A 20,379-nucleotide genomic window follows, 5' to 3' on the forward strand; every position below is an offset into this window, starting at 1 on the left:
CTGTCTAGCTTCAGAAAACGAACACAAAAAGTGCATTTATATAATATATGTTCATATAATGACTTTATTTAATCTGTAATTCACTGATAATCTCCCCCTCTTTTGTACTCTTGACTGGTGCAAACAGATCTTTACTAGATTGATTTGTGAATGAATTATTCAGATGGATTTTTTTCAACTGATTTATTGAATAGATCCAAAACGTTGTGAGGAATATTATCATGATCTGCTTTTTGTGACTTTGCATATTTCAGAAGTTTGGGGTTGGTTAGAATTATTATTAATATTATTATTTTATTTTTTTTTTTTTGTGAAAAGTAGGATTGAAGTCTAACTAAATATATATTGAAGTATATTTGATTTGTGCTAAAGTGAAACTTTTGCAAGTACTTTAAATATCCTGCATTTATAGAGCAGTGTTATTGAAAGATCATACAATACTAATTGCTTCATACGAAATTAATATTTTAAAAATATTACTTTTTGACTAGGGACTTATGCTCACCAATACTGCATTCATTTGATCAGAAATACTGTAAAAAAATTTATGTATCTTAACATTTTTTATTTTAATATTTTTAATTGTGGCGAAACTGAATTTTTTTCTCATGATCCTTAAGAAACCATTGTCAGCAATATGCTGATTTGGTGCTCAAAAATATTTATTTTTATTATCAGTGTTGCAAACCGTTTGCTGCTTACTATATTTGAAAACTTTGAAAAATTTATTTCAGAAATATTTGGAAATTAAAAAGCAGTGTGTCCGTTCTTAAAGTATTTCTAATTTATTGCTTATTAAACTTACTGATATCAAGCTTTTGAACAGTAATATAAATAATAACAGAGTTTAACTTTTGTGAGAACTGTTCCTTCAGGTGCTTTCAATAGTGTTTTTATCTGAGTGTTGAGGTGTTTTGATCATTTTATTTTCCTGTGTGATTGCTGTCGCTCAAGTCAAAAGAGCCCAAGTCTCTATCATACGTTAGTCTCTAGAGATGTTTCAAGTGTTTCTATAGTGTAAATATAGAACTTTTCCACCCAAAATCGGCAAAGTAATACCAACCAGCCACAGTTTGAAGTATAATTTATGACTGTAGGACAAACAAAATTTAATGTGTGTGCTTCGGTGTTCGTTCAAATCAGTAACTTCAATTTTGAGCAGCAGTATCAGTGATGGTTGCTCACTAAAAGTGTCAGGTTATCATCACGCTGTGAGCTAACGAGGACAAGCTCATGTTGAATAGTTGGCGAGGTGTCATACGCCATAAAAACATAACCTTGTTTTTGTGATTGCGCTGCTATATAGAGCACGTTCTTCCACCTTTAAGGGGTTTTATTTTAATTAAAGGAAATGGAACGTATTTGTTTCTAGCACTGTTTTATTCCCAAAGGCTCAATTAGTCCAATTCAAAATGTACATTTAGCATGAAAGGAGCGTTCACTTATTTTCACCGTATTCAGAAAATCTAATTGTTCAAATTCAGCTCAAGCCGAGAACACGCAAACAAGTTATTAAAGTTTAAAAAAAAAAAAAAAAAAACCCTCAAAGCAGTCATTTGCTGTTGGCAAATGTACCATTTGCTGTATTTTGGCAGTTTGTATGTAATTGTGCGCCAAACGGTAAATGAGATGTTGTTGTGCGCATTATAAGCCTAATGATACTAATGATTGGTCCAAAAGGAAGTGGTCTTTAGTGGTTCTTGCTAAATTAAGAATTCGGTACACACGCACGCACACAAAAATCACTTCACAGAATTTCTAAAAATCAGCGTTCCTCCGAAACGATGACAGTATATGAGTTTTAAACAACATGTATAACATGAGACTGACGATGTTTGTATTTCTTGAAATATTCAGATACAGTTTAGTGAGTGTTGACACAAAATTGGAGAAAAAAGATATCGAGTCCTGAGCTCATTTGCCTGTCTTGACCCCTGTATTTCTTTCCTTCTTTTTCCTAGGTGTAGAGGGTCAGTCTGTTGAGATCTTTAACACTGTCGATATAAGAGGCGAAACCAACCGTGAAATTGCAATGAGGATAACCTCAGATCTGAACAGCAAAGATCGATTCTTTACTGACCTCAATGGCTACCAGGTAGGACATCGGTGTATTCTTTTCATTCTCTCCTTGACGCACACATTCACAATAAAGTTTACGCTGTTTATACGCAAGTGTTCTTATAAAGGCAAGATAGCATCTGGTGCTGGAGTTGGCGGTCGGTCACGGATTGGCAGGGGGATCTGTGGATCTCTAACTAAACCGACCCGTGCCAAATTTACCATGTTTCATGTTACCAAATTTGCCCACTATTTCTCTCATCAAAACATGGTTTAATAATACATTCAGCAAGTTAAGCATTCAGTCTAACAAAATAATGATAATTATGTTAAATATTTATTACTTTAACGATAATTTAATATTTGGTGTATTTTATATTTATATACATTTATAAATTTTATATTTTAATTTAATTTAAATATTTAATTTCCTATTTCAATATTTAAGTCTAAGAAAGCAAAATAATAAGTGTTGGGTGGAAATTAAATTGTGAAATTTATACATTGTATCCGTTTGATAACGGATATATGGTGTGTTATATATTATGCAATATATTATAATATAAATATGGCAGGATGCTTGACGTTGACATTTGTGATTGGCCATAATCTCTGCAGACTGCAACCAATAGAAATGCTTCTCTTCTCTATCGCGTCCTGCTCACAGAACAGAAACAGCAAGCAGATAGTAAATAATTTAGGATAAATTGAGATTTTTGTCAAAAAATAATAACATTTTATTTAACAGATGCAATAACAGAATCTCCAGGCACACAATGGACTGTTTTAGTTATGAATGAATTCTCAATTAATCTAGTCAATGATTCAATAAACCATTCATTAAAACCCTGAATGAGCTTTGTTCCTGAATGAATCTTCTGTTTGAACAAGCCCGCTGAATGAATCAGTGACAGTGACTTTCCCCACCTACTCGTGGTTTTAGTTTCATTTTGAAATAATTATTTAAATCATTTAGTATTTCTATTCAAATTTTTATATAAACATACCTAATTGCCATTTCGTGTTTTTCTGTGCACCTCTGTAGTGCAGAGATTAACTTTGTTGATACTGATTTCATTTGATTCGCCCTCATTGCGTCTTATTTGTTTCATTAGAATTTACTAACAATTAAGAAAATGATTACAAAAGAGCCCCTGCGTATCGTTTGAAGAGATATTTTTCTCCCCAAAAGTGAAAATACCATCATTAAATAATTGCCCTCATGTCGTTCCAAGAGCATTGTTCATCTTCAGAACACACATAAATGTTTTTGATGAATTCTGAGATCTCTCTGATCCTCCCATAGACAGCAAGGATCCTTAACACAATCAAGGCTCAGAAACGCAGCAAGGACATTGGTAAAATGGTCCATGTGACATCAGTGGTTCAAGCGTAATTTTACAAAGCTACATGAATACTTTTTGTGCACAAAGAAAACAAAAATAATGACTTTAACAATTTCACAAAAAGTACTCTCATAGCGTTGAAAAATTACTGTCGAACCCCTGATGTCATGTGGATTATTTTACAGGTCTCCTTGCTTGCCGTCTAGAATTCATGGAAAAAATCATTTTGTTCTGAAGGTAAACAAAGTCTTGCATGTTTGGAACAACTTGTGCATCTTACGGGTGAGTAATTAATGGCAAAATAGAATTTTTGGGTGAAATATCAATTTTAAGGTGTCAAATATGACCTCATAATGGGAAGGTTAATTTTTGTAATTAATCAGAGGTGCTGCTGAATTGATTAAATTAGGAGCACAAGTGCTCGTTCTCCCTTGTTTATGAACATAATAATTCATTAATAATAAAGATTCATGCACAATGCATCTGCAGTTTGGCCAGAATTATACAGGTAAGCTATCTCCAAACAGACATGCCGTTGAATGAAGGTTAAATGATTCTGTTAAATGAACCCCACATGTCTCATAGGAAACATGAATTGTGTAATGCTATAAAGTATCTTATAATTAAATACATCTGAAAGGTCATCTCAAATGACCCCCAACCCAATCTCCGAGTGCTCCCAGTGAATTCTGGCCATCTTCACCACTGCTGATAACACCCATCAAGTGTGATGGAACCGCATTTCCATCAGTTTCTGAATAAAGATGAAAGTGAAAAGCGTTGTTGCCAGAGTTGAAATTAAATATTTGATCTCAAGGTGCGGATATAGATGGCTAGCTGGAATAATTCAGTTTGCTGACATCAGGATGTTAGTTTGTTTCATTGAAGTGACTGTTTTGACTGTCTTTTTTGATTTGGGTTGATGGTGTCGAAATGCCTTGTTGTTTTTGGATGGATGACATAATGAAAATGTCAGTTTGTTTTTCATTTCTTTTGACAAATAATTAATCAAAAAAGAGTTTAGAGTGTGCTGTAGGGCTGACCAAAACAAACAAGTGTCAGTTTAAATCACTCCGTCGTGTTTTTTTGACGTGCTGGAGTATTGGCATGGCATTTAATTAGCTGATGATGTCTCTCTGGCCTTGGCCAGGATTAAGTGCTTTTCTTCAGTCCAAACTAATTAACTGACTTCACAAAACAAATGCCTCATGAATAAAAACAGTGGAATATCCAGTGATGCGCTCACACACACATCGAAGCTTATCAGTTTACAGTGGTTTTTCCTTCAGATAAATGCCTCTACATACCCACACTCAGTGTTTGCGGGGCTCTTAATGGGGGGAACTTGGAGTTTTTCCTCCCTGCAGTGCTAAAAATGCCTTGGGCTGTTTTTACAGGTGCAGCCTCGGAAAACCATGGCTAAGCTCCCCCTGCAGGCAAACTTCTACCCCATGACCAGCATGGTCTACCTGCAGGACTCCGGCAGCAGACTCTCTCTGCTCACCGCACAGTCACTCGGAGCGGCCAGCCTCAAGAGCGGTCAGTTTTACTCACTTCTGAGCGCTTTAGGTTTTGGATGTGCAGCGTGTGGGGAAATTTGCATTAAACCTGGAAAAACAAAACGTTTTAGAAATTGAAAGTTGTCATGTAGAATTAAGAAGAAACACTCGAGATTCAGAAGAATTAATAATGCATTATTAAATACTCCAGATTTAGCTTAATTTGGGTACTGATATCAAAGTGATATAGTGATATAAAATATAAAACTGACGATATAAAATATTTCAACAAATGTTAATCTTTTGTAACATTGATAATGGCATTGAGCAGCAAATCAGCATATTAATATATTAGAACGATTTCTGAAGGATCATGTGACACCGAACAATGGAGTAATGGTGCTGAAAATTCAGCTTTTACCATCACTTTAATAAATTCCATAATAATAAATTAAATAAAAAAAAAAACTAAAAAAAACAACATTTTTTCAGTTTTGTACTAACCCCAAACATTTGAATGTTAGTTCACGTTATGTTTTAATGTCTACGTTCACTTAGGAATTACATTGATTTGGCACAAAAAAATTATTTTAGTGTCTTGTGTTTTTATTTCTTTTAGACAAAATTGTATAGAATTACTATGATGTGAGGTGCTCTTTGGATCATCCTCAGTCAAGCAGGAGAACACGATCAACAGATTTTCCAGCTTGACTTAGAATCAAACCAAACACTGAGACTTTCTGAAAAATGAAATGCTCTTTTTTTTTTTTAAAATGAGAATGTCCATCTCACTTCATTATAAATACCACATGCCAACCTAATGCTGCAACCGTTATAAAACCGTAAGCAAATCCTTTGACAGCCTACTATTTAGACACATCAGTGACCATCAGAACGGTTATTCTGGGGTTTTTGTTTGAATAGATGTGGCCTTTCTCCACTCTGGCAGGTCTACAGGCGTAGGTGAATTGGTGGAGAAAAACACTCCACAAATGAATGTAAAGTGCTTTTGTCCATAATACAATCTGTCAAGTGTGGTTTTGTCAGGTTGTTTTATTAAAAAAAGGCTTTATTTGTTTGATATTCAAGCACCAGGTTCTGTGGTCTGGCGTGATTTATGTCCATTGGAGGCATCGGTGGGTGTTGTGGTGAAGTATGTGTGACGTCCTAATGAAGCTCATTGGTGTGGGTTCCACAGGTCAGCTGGAGGTGATTATGGACCGCAGGCTCAATCAGGACGATAATCGAGGTTTGGGTCAGGGAGTGCTGGACAATAAGATCACTGCCAACTCCTTCCGCCTACTTCTGGAGAAGAGGAGCTCTGCGGAGGAGGTAATCAGGATGGAGAAATAATTGAGCTAGAGAAGAAAAACGTATGCCCGTTATGTGACCACTCTTTTGGAAGTTTCCTGCTGAATCTTGGTTAAGACGTTTATTAGCTACTATTAGGTATAATTTCCTTGTACATTATAAAACTAAAGTTTTGTCATTAATTACGTACCCCCCATAAAAGCTTGGATCATCTTTGGAACACAATTTTGGTATTTTGGATGAAAATCGAAACATCTGCCATCTTGTGTGCACCACACAAATACGCTGTTTCTATTCAAATCACAGCGTACAGAAATACAGAAAACGCATCTGTGTGGTGCAGATTGCACATTGATTTCCCTGTTGTTATACTTAGTGTTTTTAAAGATTTATTTTAAGTGAGAGTTAGATCAATCAATCATTTTTATTTATATAGCGCTTTTAACAACTCAGGTTGCATCAAAGCACTGAACAGTATAAGGTAGAAGAGTACAATGACAGGGATGTATAATGACGAGAGTGAACAATTTCTTATTAAATGCAGAGACGGTCACTGTAATCAATTTGACGATAATCGCTAGAAGGTGATGGCAAAAGTAATTATTTAATGTCATTTATAGCAAATCTCTGCTAGATTTTCTTGGAAATGCTGCTTCTCCATAACAGACATTGCATGGGACTGATTCAGCGGTGTCCGTGTTCACTTTTCTGTTTTAGGCCCAGAATAAGGAGACTGTACCGTATAGCTATCCGTCTATGTTGAGTCACATGTCGCACATGTACCTGAACCATCCCCTCATCTCAATGGCATTCAGTCAGCGTTCGGACAACCCATCCTTGACTCCCTACAGCCCTCTGAGCGCCTCCTTCCCCTGCGACATGCATCTGGTCAACCTGCGTACTATCCAGTCAAAGGTATGGCTCAGTTGTGTTTGTGTGTGTGTGTGTGTATAGGGTTGGATTTGAAAGAGGAAGCTGAAAGCTGTTTTGGCGTAATTGGGGAGCCCAGGACTGCTGGCTCAGGTCCTAAGAGGGCCATAAAGTATATTGACCTTCAAATTGATATTTTAGGTTCTTATACTATTTCCCAGGGCTGAACTGTAATATTTTAACGCATGACAGGATAAAGGTAAAAGTCCTCAGAACTGGGCTTGTGGGACCATTTGAGGAGGAGAGGATGTGATTCAATCTGGCTTAAATGCTTAAAGGGGTCTTATCACAAGAATCACAATTTTCTTGATCTTTCGAGACAAAAGACTTCATTGTACTGATACTGTTAACTTTACAAACTCAAATCCTCCCATGTGACTACTTATTGAAATAACATATAAGCACATGAGTGCCCACATTAATATGTCAGCATTGCCTATTTGGTATTCATAAATAGATATGGATACAGATACTTATTCTTAACTCCAGAACATATACCGTTGTTCTGCAGTATCTTGCTGAAGTTATAAACACCAGCTGAAATGTATTTTTAAAACGATCCTTGATCATGTCAGCCCGAATTTAACAGTTTATGTGGTATATTTCAGCTCGGATTAATGAATCTATCAGCATGGATGCTGTTGCTATGCTATCTGCTCTAACAAAATAATGACAAAATTTTGATACATAAACTTTAGTAACATTGTAGATCCCACAGAAATGAAAAGATATGATATTGCTACCTTCTAAGGCAGCATATCAGCTAAAAAGTGCACTGAAAAGAGTCAAAATCCTAAGTATATCTGTTAAAGAACTGTACTGTAAGAAAATAAAAGGCCACTTAATGTGTATTTAAACTGAGAATGCTTTTGTAACCAGTTTTAATAATCTTTTGTTGTACTTTTTCATTTATTTTGATGTGTTGGCTCGGTAATTAATTATTATTCTGCATTATATTTAATTTATATGTATATTTAAAATGTAATTTAACTTCATAATTGCAAAGGTATAATAACAAATACAAGACTTTAATAGATGTTTCAATAGAATTCTGTTATACATTATATGATAAAAATACGTTAGTTTACCATGATGGTCATATAGCGGTACACTTGAACCATATTTCAACTTTAGAACAAATTAATTGTGAAATTACATATAAATATATATATGTGTGGTTCCCATAAAATGTTTAATTATAATTTGAGTAAAATTAATGTGCAGTTAAGTGTCTGAAAACTATAATAAGTCCTTAATAAGTCCGTTGAAGTGTAATAATGCTCTAATGATTTGATGTTAACATGTTCCTAAGATAACAAATAATATGTTTCCATTCAGCTTACATTCTGGGGTTGCCTTATCCACAGAGGATATGTCAATTGCTGCTGAATTTGAAGAGTTTGGCCAACATAATATTATCGAAAAGAAGTGTAGAACAGATTTTGATGTTTGGGATGCTTATAAATGCTGTCCAGTCACGTACGCAGCTTACTGGTGTGTGGAACAGAGCTGTTCAAATGTTAAAACTCTTCATTTATGGCCAGTCATAATTAATTTTGAGTCTGAGGAATTTGACCAATCAATCCTTTACCTCATTTTTGGATTGAGTAATGACACGAGTATTAGAGCTAGAAAACTCCCTCTGACTGCTCAGCTGGGAGGCTGGATTCTCCCCCGATACGTGTAATTATTAATTAAAAATGATTGACTGGATAGTTGATAGGATAGTTGGCTGAAGTGTAGAAAAGCTTTTGGTGTAGTGAAATGGAATAAAATCATTTAACAATGACTGAAAGTTCCTTTTGCTGCTCGTGGTGGGAATGTCCATTCAAGGACACCCTTTATGCAGATGGAGTGTTTTTCGAGCATGGAAGACATTGATTACATTTTTTTTTTTTTTGCACGACCAAAAATTGATCTCAGTTGTGAGGGCTTTATGGACTATGCAGAGTGATTTACTATTTCTGTTCTTAATCTAGTGCTCTGGGTTTACAGTGATGAGTGATTCGGCTGGGCAGAGGTGTGTGTGTGTGTGTGTGTGTGTGTGTGCGCGCGCAAACATTTTCCTGTTTCACTGTTCATGAAAGGGCCATCTACAGATTATATAGAAAATAATTTCTTCTTACTCCGGTTTAGGGGGAAATGCACTTGCAATGAATAGGACATATATGGGGGAAAGACACTGTATTGGGAAAACATTGAATACACACAGGATTTAGAGTTGTGAACTATAATTTTTGTAGTGCATTTGTGTCATATATCCGATTACTACTAATAATAGCAACAGCAATAAGACAAAGTTGCTACAATACAATACATCCAGACTAATAGTTGTCAGTACAATATGAAAAAAAACTCCAGTGTAGTGCGCATTTTAAAGTTTTGCTACTTTTTTTTGAAACGGCACAAGCTTTTAAATTCTGACAATTTTCTATCATAACAATAGCTGTTGTGTTGATGTGTATAATGTAACTATGATGTAAGATTTAAATAGAACAGCTTGTAAATGATTTCAATGTAACATTACATTATATGCACTTTATTGCATATTCATTATATTTCTAATTATCCTGTGTATTCCTATTTAATTTTATATGTGTATATCTATACATTTATCACCATTTTAGTGTTCACATTTGTACAACAGAGTTAAAACAAAAGTTAATATGTTATTTTATATATATATATATATATATATATATATATATATATATATATATATATATATATATAACCTATATGTATATAAATGTGTGATTTATGTTTTTATATACTCAGTTAAATATACAAAACACATGTGACTTATGTATTTTTAATAATAGGTAGCCACTATATTTTTTCTTAGTTTTCTGGTACATGAAAAATTAAATTTTGGTGAAATGAGCATATTCATTATATTTATAATTAGCCTGTGTAGTCCTATTTAATTTCATATGTGTATATCTATACATTTATCACCATTTTAGTGTTCACATTTCTACAACAGAGTTAAAACAAAGTTAATATGATATATGCGTGCTTCGTTAGAAACAAGCGAAAATGCTTTTCTTCTTTTAACCAAAAGAATGCCCGCACATCAACCCATCGTAAACGACGATTACCGTAAATGCTATCTATGTGCGATTTCACAAACCTGTGGATACGTCAAAATTATTTTCAGCGCTATCAATAAAGCTGGAGTTATTTCGAACCAGCAAGATTGCTTTAAGTTCCTTTTGTTTTCGGGAGTCTTGAGGAGAAGCTCTTTCCGTGGTGGTGTGATGGGAGAGACTCTCGCTGCGGTACTGAGCTGCAGCTGATGAGTGAAAGGCAGCGCTCCATAATTGGCCCAGTGTGTGCGTGCGGAGAAGAAACAGTGTTGTGTTTATGTGGCCTGAGGCTCTGTCTCGCTTCTCTCGCAGGAGGAAGGGGGAGGTCCATCCGAGCAAGCTGCTTTGATACTGCACAGAAAAGGCTTTGACTGTGGCTTCTCCAATCGGAACACTGGCCTACTGTGTACCACCACACGTGGCAAGGTAAAGCGTATCACGCGGCTTTCCACACACACACACATCACTAATTTAGAGAGGCTCTTATCACCGCTACTACGTTTAGGAAGACTTCGGGGCTTATATATATAAAAAAGCTCCCAACAGGATAGTTCATGCGAAAAATGAAAATCTCTTTTTAACACAGAACTCACGTTCCGTAGAACACAATAGGAAGAAGTTTCTGGTCAGTTTTATTTATCCGGTTACAATGAAAAGGACACAAAAGCACCATAGAAGTGATACGAATGCATTAGTTTTCTAAAGTCATGCAGTAGTTTTGGGTAAGAGACCAAATGTTTTCCCCTCCAGTGAACTGTTCAAAGGATAGTTCACCTAAAAATGTGAATTTGCTGTTTGTTTATTCATCCTCGAGCCATCTTAGATGTACTTTTTTTATTCATTAAAGAAACTGTAGGCGCCTTGAAGGCACCTCATTGTTGTTAAACAAAATTTTTGTCATATGATGGTTTATTGAGGTCTTATGAAGCTAAATGAAACTTAACCTTACCTGTAATCTTTAGGCTATCGAGACCTTCTCATTTAGACCAGTTTTTGTGCGCGCTGATTCACTGAACTTAAAAAGACGAATCGGCTATCATTGCTTTATTAATGAATTCTCGTGAGATTTTCAAGGAGAGCTACGAAAAAACATTATTTCAAGAATTAACAAGCTATCATATTGGTTCAGAACTGGCTACTTTTTGGTGTTTTGTGTCTTTTTTTGTAGCTTGGTCAAATTGTGGCTTTCGTACTGCTTATTTTACAAAGAGCCTCGGAACACAGTTCATCCGATTAGATTGATTTCGTTTTTATAATATAATGATTTAAGTGGAAATTGTAAGTTGGGAAAAGTTGGAGTACGTTGGAAAATACAAAGTGATGGACTCGTTGCCTTAAGCCATGGATCCGAGGTTTGTTTCTAGCCCTTAAAACGAACACATTTGGACGGTTGGTGGCGCTAGATTAACAGAAGCAACATAAAAATCATGTGTCACCTGTGAGAAGTTTTATTTAAATGAGCTATTTACAGAATGCGTCCCATAAGTAAATTAGAGTTGTTTACTTTCCACCGAGTTCGCAGGCTTTAGCTTGAACCAGTAAACCTGTCAGGCTGTCAGATATGCCTACCATCTCGCTTCTCACGAGTGAAAAGTCAAAAGCTAAGGCCATGACTCAATGTATGCTTGAACGTGCTGCTCTGGAAATGCTCTAATCACCATACTGTGTTTGCTGTGTGTAGATTAATTTAGAGAAGCTCCTGACGGGTTTGAAGGTGAAACGCATCACTCCTGTATCGCTGTCCCTGATGCACACACACAATAGTGATGCCGACCCGCAGGAGATCAGCCTTAAACCCATGGAAATCAGGACTTACCGCCTGCAGCTGAGCTGAGCTGCAGTCACATCGGCTCACGTCCTCCATGTTTTACACTCGAGAGTCGTGAGGTTGTTGCCTTCAGCCAAGGACTCGGTAAACGATTGTTGACAGAAACCTTAAGCTTCACTGCAAAGCGCAATATGAAATCTCCAAGATTTCCCGACCAGCTCTCTCAGGTTATTTAGCAGAACGTGGCGCTTCTCACGTGTGATTCACTGTGCTGAGAGTTGACATTTTGCACTGGGAACGACGGACGAGTTGTACGCTTTTTAAAGTGTCGCTACAGTGGGCATGTTTGCAAGAAACGCTCTTCTTATTTCTGTTACATGGAGAAGATTTTATCCTCAACAGTTCCCAGATGAAAGCTAATATATACTGATTGTAAAAATTGATTGGAGTCTTACCTGAAATTTTATTTAATTGTATTATTTAATTGCAATCCCAAAGTCTTTGCTCAGAACTGTGCCTTAGTCTCACGGGGTGGTGTTTGTCTTCATGGATGCCAGAAAATGGTGTAAAGAAATTTGAGTCATCTTTAAACAACCTCATATCTTCAGAGTCGGTGGTGTTTTGGTCAACTGAATTGTTATTGTGTTTATTTTAAATGTCCCTTGCAAATGACTGCAAGTTACGCGTGTTGATCACATTCATTGAAAAATAGGTTTAATGCGACTTGAAATTTAAATGAAGCCTCAGATTATGTCTTAATCTTTTTAAATCGTATAGCTACTATGTACGTGTCTCCTTTTTTCTTGTTAATTTCTGTATTTTATGGAGTTTGAAGGATTGTAAATAGGTTCGGTAGCAACTTAAATTCACCAAAGGTGGGTGGGTGGGCGTCTTGCAACGATTTCCTAAAGAATGTATATTGAAAACTGAATTCCATTGTTCCCAGAGATGATAATTGTCAAAGAAGAAATGTTTTATTTAATATATTAGGCTGTATGAATATAAACATGCATATATTTTTACGGATATAAATATAAATTTCCGCAGTGGTTTAGGGGTGACGAATCATAAAGTGGTGTTGTGGTTGTTATGGGTTTATATGATTACGTTGAGGTTTATGAATGGAAATGATCTTAGAAGTTAGATTTATTACACAATCAAACTATGCAAATGTACGTTTTTGTCTTATGCAACAATGATCTATTTTTTTAACACAGGACCTACGGGGTTTATCAGAAAATCTCCCCATTTTAGCTGACACAACTCTTGAGAATTCTTTCTGGTATGCTGTAGATTTGCAACACGTCCTTACATGTGATACGAATGTTTTCCTCGAAACGCATTTTCCTTCATTCTGTGATGTTTATTCTTGAAGGGAGACCATTTCCTGTCTTAGATTTTGGGTGTCTTTTTTTTTGAGTTGTTTTCTTGTTCAAATCTGCTTTTAGGCTGCTTTCAAGACTTGGTTGCTTGTCCCGAGCGTGATGAAGGATGAACATTTGTTGATTTGCTACTGTGATTTAAAAAAAAAAATGTTATGTTGATTTGATTCAGCATGTTTTTTTTTGTCCTTTTTATGAAAATATGGACTGGGTTTCCATTCTGTGATCACTGTATTTCAACTAGCTGCTTAATTCACACTTTTATGACCAAATTGGTCTGTGACTGTAGTGAATCAGGAGAATGAAAGCAGGCCGATGCTTTCCAACCTTGTGAGAACATTCCTTTTTTTTTTTTTTTTTTTTAATCTTGAAAACTGTGTTGACTATCTGAAGAGTATGCATCTTTTTACCAGTGTTGGCGATTACAATTATAGCCACCGAATGTTCATCTGTGTCATTTGAAAGAAATGTTACAAACAAATAAATACTGTCTAGACTTTTTGGGTTGGTTTTTAAGGACTTTTTCTCATTGCTTTATAGACTCGTGGTGTGTTGTAAAACCATGGTAACTCATAAGGTTTTGTGTTCTTTTTCTGTGCGTTTCTTCATGCTCTTCTCCTCTTCCTCCAGCTCTGTCTTCTCAATCTCTTCCTCTCTTTCCGCCATTATTTTCAGTTCCTTTTGCCACTAAAAGATTTTGAAAGATAATAATAGATTTTTAGCAATTCTCTGAGCATATTTCTCTAGCCTCGAGCCCCTAAGGTCCCATTAACAAACAGCTACTGTACCTCCATCCAAATACTAATCTAAACTTCGTTAAGATCGCTTAGCAAATGGGCCGTCTCTGACTTGCTGATGGATTACCGCTTCGAATCAAAGAGAATGCAATACTCACTTGATCTTCCACAACTTTAATCAGATCAATATCAGTCCTGGTTCTCAGGTCCAGATGAGAAGCTTCATGTTTTCCCTGTCTGATCAAATATGGCACATGATGGTATTAGATGGTAATACTGTGCTATTCTGATATATTCCATTGGTGCTGAATGATTTAACAGCCTCATAGGTTTTTCTATTGCTAGTGTAATATTAATATCTATTGAGAGGTGAATAATATGTAAAGAAATTGAACAACCACACAAGTTCAAGAGTTTGAGGTGGGTGAGACTTCAGATCAATTTGTTGCATCTTTGCTAAATTACCCCTAGACTGTTCTATCATAATAAAAAACAGGAAACTGTAGTGTATACAGCTGTGTTCTTACCCCTTGAGCCTAGTCCCAGACTAAAACGTAAGTCTGAGCAGTTTCCACTAAAAGACACTTGCGCTGATTTATTGATGCCTTTGTTTTGTATCAAGATGATTCAAATGATTTCTAAAACATATTTATTAAAATTAATTAAATAATACTTTTACTAATAAAGTCCTAATTGAACTATGACCTGTCTGTGAAAACAGGCCTTAAAGGGTTAGATTACCCAAAAAAGAACCTTATACTGCACGTATTTGGCCTATGTTGTCCTTTTTTCCATTGCTGAAAGATTGAACTCTTTAGTGTTTTTCACAAACTGATTATTGCAATGCTCTCTTTGTTGGAGTGTCCAAATCTTCTCTTAATGAATTGCAATACCTGTAAAATTCAGCAGCTAGAATTTTAACTGGAGCTAGGGCCGTTGAACACACAACTCCTTTTTTTAGACACTTTTGACATAATTCTTCAGCTGTTTTTCTTTTCCAGGAAGGCCTTTAAACGATTCGTCTTCCCCCGATTTGTTGTTTATTGTCTTGCATTGTTATGTTTTGTATGTAAGCTTTCTTGGAGTGCAGTTTCCTGTGTTTTCATTATTATTCTTTCATAACTAAGGTATTCCTATGATGGCACTTGCTGCAGTTTTTAGAAGAGAAGTCAATAACCTTGGTGTTTTGTGAAGGTCTTTGGTAACCGAGCGGGGTGCGACGGGTTCAGGGCGTCCTCTTCCGGCCCCGGCTGTGGGTTCGGTGGTTTTTATTCTGTGCTGGTGGTCTGCAGAGCAGATCTGGGACAGAGAGTGCGCTATCCGACCGGTGATCCGCTCGCTCTGTGCACATACGCTTACTTCAACCGCGTGTGAACTTCTCATCCTCTCTCTGTGCTTCTCCAGAAGCCTTTTATCACCCTGGAAAGGAGATAATAACGGTGTGAAACTCCAGGTCCTATTGATCATGTGGAGGCTCGAATTAAGATTCTGTTCTTGACTCGTCTGATTTCATAGTGTCAGAGTTTAATGCAGTCACGCCAGATGAATGTTTAAAACTACAACAATGTGCTTCAGCGTTTCGTTTAAATTCAGATGTACTTTCCTTCCCGGTGCCTCACGAGCTCTCTATTATTATGTCACCTCAGTGTTAGGCGCAATATAACTTCTTGAAATTTGACTGAATCTACATAAGCCTCATGCATAATTCAGCTGGTGAAATATCAAAACATCTGCTCGCTTTCTTTAATTCTGTAAATAACATACCCACTGCTCAAGATAATATACTAACTTTCTACTTTTACCATTTTCACAGTATATAGTTTTAGGGGCATGTGTTAAATTGATCAAAGCAATAGCGAAATTAAAGACATGGTTATTATTATCAAATAAATCTGAAAATATTAGGCTGATGATAATAATAAGAAATGTTTCTTGAGCAAATCAGCATATTGGACTGATTTCAGATCATGTGACACTGAAGACTGAGCTAACGATGCTAGAAATTCAGCTGAATTATAAATGAATTATAATTCAAAATATATTAAAACAGGTGTCAGTTGTTGCAATAGTATTTCATAATATTACCGTTTTTGCTGTATTTTAATAAATAAATGCAGCCTTGGTGAGCATAAATATCAATGAAGCAGATTTCCTATCAAAAAATGCTTGCTGTGGAGGCAAAAATGCAGAAAATCGAATCCGATGAATTTTTTTTGTGATGGTCAAAAGTCAAAAGAGGCAGTGTGTGAATGTGATTGATAGGTGAGGGCATATTTATTATTGTGACAATATCGGATTCGTTTTTTTAAACTTAACTTTTAAATGGTGCATGCTTTATTATACTTTCATTTTGTGCATGCATAAAAATACCTGTCTGTCTGGCTGCATTTGTCAAAATGCACGGTTTACAAAAAGCACATTGCAGATGACACCAAAACTACCCGATAAAGGCATGTCGACTTCAAGTCTCAACTAATGCACTGGTGTTCACGGACTAAATAGAGCTTTTGTTTTTCTTGAGTGGCGTCGCAATATCTGGGCTAAGCTGGAGTACCTGGGTGATCCTCACAGCGTTCGTGACACGGGGGTCTGTCTCCTGCTTCAGGTGTTCCTGCAGCGTTAACCGGGCCTCGTTCCTCAAAGCTCCCTGAAGCGTGATCCTGCGGCTGATCTGTGTCAAACCCTGAACCACACCGTGCCGCAGCCTCCACGCGTCTTCATGCGCTGCACACACAGATACGTGCTTCACTATGATCATTCAGACACGCTGTTTGCAAACACTTCAGAAGATGTCCCGCAGAGTGACTGCAGGTGTAGCTCTACACGTCAATCACGAGCCTTAAACGTGACCTGATACCGCTGTACAGAAACGTCGTCACACAGACCAGAAAGAAATAAGTTACGATTCTAGTCTCGCGTAGATGATCCGTTTAAAACACTTGCATTGTTTCAGCAAGCTTATAAGTCCTCCAGAAGGCCTGCGCTGAGCAGAGTTTGACTGTCCACCGAGGGCTGTTTTCTTCAGCTCAGCGCAGTAGCTGTTTTGGCAAACGTCGATCATAACAGAGCAGTAAATGTGCTCCAGCTGCCACGGCCAGGACGCGCTCTGCGATGTCATTTCCTGCGAAAAAGCAAAATGCACAAATATAATGAATGATCAATTGATTCATTTAAGTTTCATTTTGATATTGTTTCGGGGTCATAAAGTCGAAAATCATAAATCATAATGAAGAAAAGCAACCTTATTAGTTAACCATATCTCGTTAAGTAGTTATTAAGGCGCAACATTTAATCGTTTCTCAGGAAATTATTTTCAGATGCTTGAAATTGTGTCATTATCTGAATCAACCAGTCAATGAACCAAATCCCTCTACTTTCTCACGCACCTGAGAACGGTCTTGTCTTTGAGTCACGTGAAGGTTCATAAGTGTCTGAAGGCAGAGCATGCTAGATTTAGCAGCCTCTCCCAGGATCATCAGTCCTAACCCGCAGTGGACCCTGAGAAAAGACGAGGCCGATGTCACTGCAGGATTTGAACCTACAGTTCCCCCTGTAAGCTGCTTACGTAACGTAAAAACCCGTGAAAAGCATCTCCCGAACACTTCACGCACCAGTTGTCGTGTTGAAGTTTATCTCTCAGCAACATAAGCCGTTTGATCACCGGAGAGAGCCGAGCGCCATTGTTTTGCACGCAGCGATAGCTGAGAAGGCAGTGCCATAGTATCTGGTTAACACCGTGCTCCCGTGCTTCCGCAGAGACCTGTCAATCAAACGGAGTCTTCCTTTAGTGAATCAGCCAGCGCTCTCTTCTGATACAGCTGACCCAGCCTTCAAACCTGCACTGAACCGGCGTCGGCGAGTCTGAGAGCGCACAGATCCTCCCCGACGCGCAGCATGAAGTCAGCGGCAAATAACATGTTGGGAAGCTCTCGGTAACGTGTCTCACATTTTAACAGCCCTGTCAACAGACGAAGACAGCTGTTAACTTTATATGCGTACCACCGATTCTTGAGACGTGTCCCGCAGTTTTACTTGTTTGACAGAAGCAACATTTACACTTCGAAAAAAAACCCTCTCGTGATTGATGATAACTCAATTCTGAATCCCAATATTAAAAAGTTATATAACGCTTTTAAGAAAGCTGTATCTGCCGTCTAAGAAAAACAATCACTGAATCATCATTAAACCATTAGTATGTGCAAAAAGCATTAATAAAAGACGAAAAGTACATGAAAAAAATGCACTAACATTTTGTTATAATTATGAATTAGCTTATCGCTCGTTATATTTTTTTATTGCACAATTACACATTTTGTCGTCATAATGACATTCGTGTCGATTTTTAAATCAAAATGAAGGGTTTTTAATCTCTTAGCAAATTCACTTGTGTGCCGTAATTTAACATTTTTAGTGCATCGCTATTTTTCGGGCATTCTGAAGTAATGTTTGACCTAAGACCTTTCAGGCTGTGAAGATAGACGCTGCTTGGCTGGTGTCCTTTCAAATTACCGGTCAGTTTAAAGACGAGCAGCCTCAGAGAGACTAGATAACCAAGCTGTAAAAAATAAATAAGCATATAAAAAAGCTGAGTGAAACTGACAGCGGGACTTATATATGCAAAAAAAGAAAGGCCAAATAGGGAATTAAATATAATTATGAAGAAATGACTTATTTTATTACATTAAAAAAGCCTTTACTTGTGTTTAGTTAGAAACCGAATACATGAAAAGAGTGCTTTTATAGTGTGCTGGCGTCTGTCTACCTGCAGCATCTTCACTTCGTAAGAACATGGCTGGCCCAAAAGAGTTGTTTCAGAGCTCAGGAAACGCTGGGCTGACTCTGCCAGGTGGAACAGCGCAGGGATCTGATCTGGATCAACGGGTGCGTGGTCCAGTGATACGACCAGGACGTCCAGAGAATCTGAGAAACACCGTGAGCATCGTCTCTCAGCTTTCCACTCTCCAAAATAAACCAAAAAAGTACAATAGTAAACGTTTTTGGAAATGCATGTGCGATAATATTCTTAGAGGTACCTTGGAGTGCAACCATAGTATGCAAATACTGTAATTGTTTGATCTTGTGGCATGTAAAGCACTAATGTGTTTTGAGCACTGGAGTCAGCACGTGGTCTCTGTGAACGGTGTAGTCACGTGACTCATTTCAATAAAGTAGAGGCTGTCGCTCGCTGCATGTCATTGACGCACCGTTTCTGACTTTTCCGTTGCATGAACTTAGCAGGAGAAGCCGTGTCCAGGCCCAGGGGAGATCAAGACATCTGCCTTCGCCTCCACGTGTGAATCCTGCACGACGCTGGGGACAAAAAACAGCGAATCACTGCGGTTGAGTCCAGCGTTTTCATCAATGGAAGTATGTCTCCACCTCGTGGCCGGAGAGAGCGACGCGTCAATTTAACAGCTTCTCGGAAGTTCTTTTCGAGGGTTTTTCTTATTGAATACATTTCCGTGACAAAGCCTTCATTCTAAAGAAATCAGAAAGTGGACAATTAAGCAAACGTGTTTAGTCTAATACCTTGCATCGATTTAGAAACTGCTGCGCAGCATTTTCATACTGTTCCTGCTCTTTGCATCCTTGCGCTCGATTGTATTTTTCGACGAAGCCTTCTGTTGTTTCCAATGGGTTTCTGTAAGATGAGACAATTGTCATAATGTCAGTTTATTAATAACAATAATAATATACGTTTTAATGAACGGATAGATCATTTACTTTCGTTTTGGCTGGCGCAGCAAAAAATAACTGGTAATATTTTTTTTAGATACCTTCTGACACCGGTGGTATTTCTAGCAGTACCAGTTTCTTCAGCCCTCTTTCTGAAACGTTTCTTGAAATCCTCTTGCTGAGACTGAGACACTATTCCTAAATAATGTTTGATAGGAATTTTGAGTATAGGCATATTGATAGGTCCAGGAAAGTCTCTCACGATGCTAACAGTCACACTGTCAGGATGTCGTAATGTTGCTATGGTTTTATTGTCAACATTATCTTACAAACTTTTTAAAGAGCCGAATGTAATGCAGGAAGTTACACAACAAGCTATTGGCAAAGAGATTAAACGTCATAAGTATGCGATTATTTTTGTTATAATTGACTTTTTATGCCTTTTTATGTCAACTCAGTGTTTTTATATTTTTCATAAAACAACACTCTGAGGATACAGTCAAAGCAATAAAATACATTCACAATGAGAATAAGAAATGGCTAAATGATATTACAAAACAATATAAAGAGAAAGTTAATAAAT

At 37.0% G+C, this 20,379-nt stretch overlaps 2 protein-coding genes across 2 annotated transcripts in view; one reads left to right on the forward strand and one right to left on the reverse strand.

Annotated features, from left to right (window-relative positions):
* The window catches only part of man2a1 (mannosidase, alpha, class 2A, member 1), a 47,968-nt gene extending 34,084 nt beyond the window's left edge, over positions 1-13,884 (forward strand). The window contains exons 17-22 of the mRNA XM_043239330.1: positions 1,962-2,095; positions 4,802-4,943; positions 6,102-6,235; positions 6,932-7,129; positions 10,546-10,659; positions 11,915-13,884. Of these exons, the coding sequence (XP_043095265.1) occupies positions 1,962-2,095; positions 4,802-4,943; positions 6,102-6,235; positions 6,932-7,129; positions 10,546-10,659; positions 11,915-12,067 (875 nt within the window). The 3' untranslated portion in view covers positions 12,068-13,884. The remainder of the gene's footprint in view (positions 1-1,961; positions 2,096-4,801; positions 4,944-6,101; positions 6,236-6,931; positions 7,130-10,545; positions 10,660-11,914) is intronic.
* tmem232 (transmembrane protein 232) lies at positions 13,719-20,372 on the reverse strand. Its single transcript, XM_043239359.1, is given in 14 exon segments — positions 13,719-13,977; positions 13,979-14,070; positions 14,279-14,357; positions 15,298-15,539; positions 16,675-16,844; positions 17,064-17,241; positions 17,507-17,618; positions 17,732-17,880; positions 17,957-18,078; positions 18,579-18,675; positions 18,883-19,040; positions 19,325-19,430; positions 19,650-19,761; positions 19,898-20,372. Coding segments are annotated over 14 exon segments (1,833 nt in total). The 5' UTR covers positions 20,032-20,372; the 3' UTR covers positions 13,719-13,895.
* Between the last annotated feature and the right edge of the window lie 7 nt (positions 20,373-20,379).

This window comes from Puntigrus tetrazona, chromosome 5, assembly GCF_018831695.1.
Source record: "Puntigrus tetrazona isolate hp1 chromosome 5, ASM1883169v1, whole genome shotgun sequence".
NCBI lineage: Eukaryota > Metazoa > Chordata > Actinopteri > Cypriniformes > Cyprinidae > Puntigrus > Puntigrus tetrazona.